The 7,883-nt window shown below is 32.4% G+C and overlaps 1 protein-coding gene across 1 annotated transcript; it reads right to left on the reverse strand.

The window, feature by feature from the left end:
- Nucleotides 1–6: 6 nt before the first annotated feature.
- LOC134237294 (neuronal acetylcholine receptor subunit alpha-6-like) lies at nucleotides 7–7,282 on the reverse strand. Its single transcript, XM_062719390.1, has 2 exons — nucleotides 6,980–7,282; nucleotides 7–1,218 (listed from the first exon to the last, which is right to left on the reverse strand). The coding sequence occupies exons 1-2, from the start codon at nucleotides 7,280–7,282 to the stop codon at nucleotides 307–309; spliced, it is 1,215 nt and encodes a 404-aa protein (XP_062575374.1). The 3' UTR covers nucleotides 7–306.
- Between the last annotated feature and the right edge of the window lie 601 nt (nucleotides 7,283–7,883).

The raw sequence follows: 7,883 nt of genomic DNA on the forward strand, positions 1-7,883 counted from the left end.
AATATAAAGTTTAAATTGAATAAAGAAGGTTAGGTCACTATGCTAAGTTCTAAAACAAATGGCTTGAACATGGAAATAAGGTCAGACTGAGGTTAACTTGCTCAGAGGTATATCATCGATTATACCGGTGTATATGAAATTTTGTATTCTAGTATGAAATTAATAAAAAGTCATTACTGTCCAAAAAGACAGAATGTCACCTGCACGAAGAAAAAAAAATAATGATATGTAGATTTGGATTCAGTATTAATAGAAAGTCAGATTAGGGTATATTTACTATGGTTTTTGGTCTGCAGATTTGAAGAGTTACTGCGAAGAGGATGCTAAAAACATGCTAAGAGTAATCACAATGTTGGAAATCAAAAAAGACCAGAAGGCGAAAAAATCAATGGAAGAAGTCACATGCTTCCAGTCACATGTCTCTTCAGGGCTGTCATCCTTATACTGTGTGTTTTCGAGATTTTCTTTGTGTTTTGATTCTAAAACGACTAATTCAGTTACCCTCGCTTTTTTACATCTCAGTTTTCTTTGAAGTCGGACGATCTTTATCAAACATTTAGGAATTTCTTCTTCCTCATCTCTATGATGAAGGCGGAGCTGGAAAGCTGAAATAATAAGGGCTATTACTCCGTATATCAACTGAACGATCAAGTACATCGCTATAATTGGAGTGTGATTGGATGTAGTTGGCAACAGCGTGGAAATAATGGTCAGAAAAACAGCAAAGGCCAAAAATACGGTCACACAAAATGACATTTTTTCTCCTGCATCGACTGGAATCACAAAAACTAGCATATTCAAAAATCCCAATAAAACGATGGGTAGAATTATATTTAATATATAATAAAGGGACTTTCGACGTAATTTGATGGTGAATTTGACTTCAGATTCACTATTCTCTTTACTTATCTCCGATGACGTGTCGATTATATCCCAAACTCCATTAGCCTCAAATTCGTAAAATTGGATTCCATTTGTTGATTTTGTAATTTCTATTTGATCTGCAAAATGACTCCATGTAACAAATTTGATGTCACATTTCTGTGTGTCGAATGGGAAATGCGTTATGTCCATGGAACAGCGACTTTCAAAAACGTTGAACGGCAACCAAAACACTAGTCCTTCATAATTGATTGACAGGTAGTAAAAGTTTCCTCCCAGCTCCTCGAACTTTTTAAATCCGTTCTTCAGTACAAGATCAGGCTTCCATATTTCATTCTACAAATGAAAATACATTTATATTATAAATTATGTCTGAACAATTTGAGATATAATTATTTTCCACATCAGAAAAAGATAAAGAATTTACTGGCCGGTCATTTGGTATTTCTGACTTTCAAAAATGATGTTATTACAGTTAAACGTTTTACCTTAATTTAGATCATGATATTCGTTCTTGAAGCCCAGGTGACATATCTGCTTTTAACAATTTAGAAAGTTTTGTTGTTTGCTATTTGCGAGGGAAGGACTTTTGACCAGTGTAACCTCTTAGATAGATATCTTTACATTATCTTTAAAGGCAATATAAAAAAAACCCCACAGTTTTTTTAACAGAATTAAGAGAAATGAAATTAATAAACTTTTACATGTTTTAGAGACCTATTGAAATCACTGTTTTTTTTATGTAGATCATTAGCATCAAAACATAAAAAAAAAAATATAGAAAAATCAGAGATAACTGCTTCTCCAATAAAAATTGAATTGATATTTGCAATCCTTTTTTGTTTTGAAATACATGATTGTACGCATGGATATATATAGAATATCACACTGCTGTTTTGATCTCGGCCCTGGTATAATCGGCCCAAGCCCGGAGGGCGCGGGCCGAGACCACCCGAGGGCTGATACCAGGGACGAGATCAAAATAGTGGTGTGATGTTGTTTATATCATATATCTAAAACCAAAGAAAAGAACAAATATTTTGATATTTTTTTTATCATTTTGTCATAACAAAATATTAGAGTTATCTTTCTTTATTTCCATGTTCCTGGAGATGTTGCTTGACGGTGAATAATCAAATAGAGACAGATTTGCCTGGTCTGGTCATTAAAAAGAACAGTCCTGGTGTTTTGAAACATTTCATTTCGAAGCACATTAGGTAACAAAGATTTAAAAGGTCCCAAACTCAAAAATATTCTACTTTCACTTTGGATCGAACCGGGGTTACAACTCCGTCAACGAATCGTTACAATTTGTAAACCTGAGATTTATAGTAAGTATTTGTTTTGTATACAATAAATATTTAATTAAAAATGGCACATTAAATGAAAACTTAGTATTGTCTTACTGTCAAAGCAAATAAACGTCCATTGTTTCAAAACATGACTTGTTGTTGTCCTAGAAGTAAACAAGAGTTACCTCTCTTACGTCACAAATGCTATCCTTTTTAAAAACAATTTTCTCAAAATTCTATTATGAAAAAATATTTTTTAAAGATTCTGATTAAATTTTTCGATATATAATGTTTCTCTTTAATACTTAAACATGAATTTTACTCTTAATTCACACAAATTAAATAGATATAATGATTTGAAATTTGACAGCCCCTTGTATCTTTACTTCCGAGGCGCTGTCTCGCCAAGTCCAAAACGCCTGTATCAGGGCTGATACACTACTAGGTATATGATATAAGCCAATATCATTACCTGTGTATTTAAAGGATACACGCGTCTCTCAATGACAATATCTAATAGTTTTGAGGGCAAAGTCTTGCAATGAACGATCTGTATGAATTCCCATGAGTTATTCTCGTAATTGCACCCAATCGTTGGTTTACCTTCTTTAGTATTTTTATGAAGCATAATTTAATCAAAAGCTTTGACATGAAAACAAGAACTCGCTTGCTGTGATCTGTCCGTACATTGACCACATTTTACCAAAAATATATTTTCATTTTCAATCCAACTTTGATTATATCCCATTGAAATATACATAAAAGAGATCACACATTCTGCACTTCTGTTTTATACTGGATACCAGAAAACGAATTTGGCGGTATTTTGAACTTTGATAAACGTAATGACAATAATGACGAGAGAGAGAGAGAGAGAGAGAGAGAGAGAGAGAGAGAGAGAGAGAGAGAGAGAGAGAGAGAGAGAGAGAGAGAGAGAGAGAACATATCGTTTTAATAAGTCTTAAAAGACATCCAGCGATTTTCGTCTCCTTAAAGGCATATTATATATTATGTTAGTCCCTCTTAGAAGATCAATGGAATCGATAATGTTTATCACTTTATAAATATTTGTACAGTTAATTCAATGTTATAAAGATTATGATGTGATTGTTTGCGATATTTTCTGAGTGTAACGAATCATCAAAGACCATTAATGTTTAAAGAGACTGACAGATTATTTATTTTCTTCTTTGTCTTACGTACCTTGAACGATTGATTCTAAAAGACTAATCATTTATATACCATAGGCGGATTCAGGAGGGGGGGGGCGTGTATAACTTCGTTCAAGCAAGAGGTCTGGGGCCGCCTTAAGGCTCCCAGTGGGTCCTGGGTGAAGCACTGGTGGAGGCCAAGGGAGGGAAATTCCCCCAGAATCTCTTGGGTTTTCGGGTATTTTAAGAATAAAACCAGGACAATTATACATGTAGTGGTATTGGTTATTATGTATCAAAGTATGACATTATTAATATTGGTCATGTCATACGATTTTCGTGGGTTTTTGTGTATTTTAAAGGCACAATTATGTACTTTACATAATTAATATTATATATTATGTTAGTCCCTTGGGTTTTTGTGTATTTTAAGAGTAAAACTAGGCACAAAAATATTGGTATTGTACTAAACTATGGCAATATTAAATGTTTATCACTTTGAAATTTTAGATATTTGTACAGCCACTTAATTTAATTTATCGGGAAGTATACTTCTTTGACAAGAAAATTTATCTTTTGTGGTGTTTAAGAATTGGCCTGTATTTAAAGTGATTCATCACATCTACTGGTACACATTGCCATGCTGATCAACTCTAAAGACCATTAAATGATTTTAAAGAGATTTAATTGGTTCTAAAATGGCGAGGGCTGTTCAATAAATAATGTCTGAACTATATGACGTAAATAAAAAGTTATTTTACAATACAGATATCATATGATTATATTAAACTTTACTTTCAACATTTTCAGATTATTTATTATTGAATCTTTACTGAATTTATAACAGTTTATGTGACCACTTTTCATCACATAGTTTCATCGTGAGAAGCTGGGAAACAAGGGCTTTTCGAGACACTGCATTATAAATAAATGGTAAAGAATCAGTAAACTAGAGTGAAAATAAAGGCTACATTAAAGCTGCTGTAAAACTTGTTAAAGATCCCAAAGAAATATTCACTGAAATACGTGTCATTTACAGCAAACCGATGCCTGTTTTATAGACAAATGAGCAGGTGGATTTCAATGATAAAAAATTATATAATGGACATCAAAAATGGGTACCCTCCTTGCCAACAAAAATTATAATAACTAATGTATTGTTTGTCAAATTTCAACAAATAATATTTGATGATGAATGATTGACTTTAAGACACATAACAAATTTGGTAGACATCATATCGGGAGTAGTTTACACTGTTTTTTTTTTTAGAAACGTTTGACAGTAAAAAAGCTTGGTACTCAAAGGTCACGCTATATTTTTGAAAAATGAGTGAAAAAGACAGCGTGTACGAAAGTCTTAACAATTATTTTAAAATATCAGTAATTGTAGTTATCCACGTTTGTTTTATATTCAAACAGATATTGGAACATGAATCTATTGCTTAAAATCATCAAAACAAAATTTACCATAAGATGTACATGATAAAAACGGCGAAGGTCTGACAAAAGCAAAGGTATGCAAGAGCACAAGGACAGATTTATATGCAATTTTCTTAAATATTAGTGGTATTGTTGTTCAAATTCGTATTCGGGGAGACAGTTTAATATCTGGAGGAGTCTGGAAAGCAATTTTTTTTTGCAAAAAGATTTAAAGGTTTATTAGAGGAAGGACCCAGAATCAGGAATTCACTACATTGAATTTCTTCATGACAGCGTCCAAACCCACATGCCCTGAAGAGTAAAAGGGTTTTCGGGATAAACAGAAAGTTAATGTTTTTTCACATTAACAATATTTGCCAGATCTTTGGCCATTTGACTTGTTTCTATTTCCAAACTTGAAAAAACACCTTTTTGAAGAAAAAAAACAAGTCCAGGAAATCATTGGATCTGCCATTTTCCAGTATACTAAGGGTCATACCAAAAAATTAGTTCTAAAAACAATCAGAAATTGGATAAAAAATGTTACAGACATGTGTTTGAATTAAAAGAGATTAATAAGTAAAATCATGAAGACTAAATCATTGAAAAGCATTGTTTGCTTCTTTCTGAGCACCAAGGAGATTATTTATTGAACAGCCCTCGTACTTAAGATAAAACCTTAATAGAGACTACGGCAAGAAATAATCCTCTGGCTCAATGGAAAAAAAAATCCCTGGTAGTACGTCCATGTCTTTTAATATCAGTTTAATCTGTGTGTGTATTTAATATTTTATAAATGTGCTATAATGCTATTATTCATTTTAAACTGAAAGAAGTGTAGGGGAGAATGCAATTTTGAAAGAAATAAAAACTTTAAATATACTTTAGTCCTTAAATTAGCAGTTAAAACTATTCAGACATTGATTATTATGACCATAAAAATAAAAACAATATAAATAAAATAAAAAATAAATAAATGAAATGAAATTCCAATACTAGTATTATCAACATTTTTCATCACTTCTGAAATTGTCATCAACATTTTCACATTTAAAATGGAAAAAAGCAATATGTTCTACAACGTATGCTAAATATATTGATAAAATGTATGTTTGCGTGAAACATATGAAAACTAGTGACATGTTCAATATACACGTGCTTTGATAAGTATCTTCGTTTTAAAACTGAGATGATTAGGAAGTTTTGCGTTTACTCAATCTAGACAAATAGCACACGGTGAGTGGGACAGTCGACAGGAGAATCGTATTCTTCCATGGTAAATATCACCACCTCTGATGTTTTAGGTCTGTGTTTCCTCTGTTCCCGCTCATTTGTATTATTTCAATAGACATTTGACTTTGTTTACTGTTCGCAATGTCCATATTTCTGTTTTAAAGCTACTCACTGTGATTCCTCATTGTTCAACTGACTGATGAATACAGGATGTTCACCCTGATAGTTAATATTAATTATTGATATTATTTGATGTTTAGAATCTTTGCCAATATAAAACTAAACCAATTAAAATTATATCGATCAGTATCTTAATTAAAATTTCCCTGGCCATTCGCTTTGTCTCTGGATTTGCTAGGCATTATTTTGTGGCACTACATGTTGGACAAAGTTTCTTTCCTCTTCACGGCTGATCCCGTTTGAACTTTTATTTTACACTTAATTTCTGTTCTCACATTTCAAAATAGGGATACATGTTGGACAAAGTTTCTTTCCTCTTCACGGCTAAACCCGTTTGAACTTTTATTTTACACTTAATTTCTGTTTTCACATTTCAAAATAGGGATAGTTACATAGAACAAAGGAACGCATCTCAAAGAAACAAAATAGTGATGCTTAATAAATGAGAAAGGTGAAGATTACGAACAATTATCGATCAAACAAAGTAAATTTAGATGACCAATCTCAAGTTAAAAAGTTTTTATTTATATAGGAAGCAATTCTAGATGATGTCAACATAGATGCAAATTTTGATATATTTTAGGATTGTCCATTCGCAGATCGTTCTATCATTTTTGAAGATTTGCGAGTTATGATAAACTCAAATATTAAGATATTTTATAAATGTTGTGTTAAACAGTAAAACTATACAACTTTATTTGACCACTTCCCATTATTACTCCTGTGCCACAAATTACCTGTGGAATGAAGATGGTGTCGGTGTTGTTATAAAGAACTACAGATACCTGTGGGATGAAGATTTTATAAAGAACTACAGATTACCTGTGGAATGAAGATGGTGTCGGTGTTGTTATATTGTGATGGCGTCCACCTCAGCAGCTGATCCGTCCATGACAACATCAGGTATCCCGTGGTAACCAGCTTCTCCTTGACCTCGCTGACCTCGTTAACACTACTCAGGTAAAAACTGACATCCAGAGGCACGGGGTGACTCTGAATTATCATTGGGCGGACTTTGGGGGAGTAATTAGAGAACAGGTCGCTAATCAATGTCTTTAGATTCTCGTTCGTTTGTGGAGTCACCAAATGAATTGACTGGAGAATAGTTATCAATATAATCCTCATTTTTCAATAAAGCGTCCGAGTCTAATCACGATACACAACTTAATAAATTATTTAAGAATTCTTCTTGATACATACAAAAATAAATTTAATCCATTTCTGTGCATTTCCACTGAGTAAGCTAGCTTGCCTCACACTTAAAGAACCGTTTGAATAATGATCGCAACGAGAAAAAGCAAGACACAATTTCACATAATTATTATAACGTCTTTCTTTTTAAATACCCTTGCACAGAGAGGGCTCTTTTATATCAATTCATTAAATCTCCTCTTGTCACTCGATTCCAAAACATTTCTACCCCAAAAACTTGAATAATCAGAGCGAATTTAACTTATAATCAAACTAAATTTTTTTTTAAAAGTCTATGACAGCTTTACAGAGATAATAAAGGAGTAACTATCTGCTTTACAATAAAATAGATTCCTAGTAAAAAAAAAAAGAAAAAGAAAGAAAACACGTCAAGAGGTTCATGCTCTACAAATACATATACAATCGGTTATATCCTTCAAGTAGTAAGAGTGACTTGCATCATTTATATTCTATAAATTTCACAAAAGCCCAATGAATAAGTGCATGTCATGACATTGTGGGGTTCAGTGATTGT

Source organism: Saccostrea cucullata, unplaced genomic scaffold (assembly GCF_032062105.1).
Source record: "Saccostrea cucullata isolate Sc308-1 unplaced genomic scaffold, CSIRO_AGI_Scuc_v1 ctg3452, whole genome shotgun sequence".
In the NCBI taxonomy this organism is placed as follows: domain Eukaryota; kingdom Metazoa; phylum Mollusca; class Bivalvia; order Ostreida; family Ostreidae; genus Saccostrea; species Saccostrea cuccullata.

What these genes read in the sequence shown, in the direction of transcription:
- LOC134237294 (XM_062719390.1), bottom strand. Translation starts at nt 7,282, where the DNA reads ATGAGGATTATATTGATAACTATTCTCCAGTCAATTCATTTGGTGACT. An exon ending in ACACCATCTTCATTCCACAG is followed by an intron (nt 1,219 to 6,979) that starts GTAATCTGTAGT and finishes TTTCATTTGTAG; the next exon opens with AATGAAATATGGAAGCCTGA.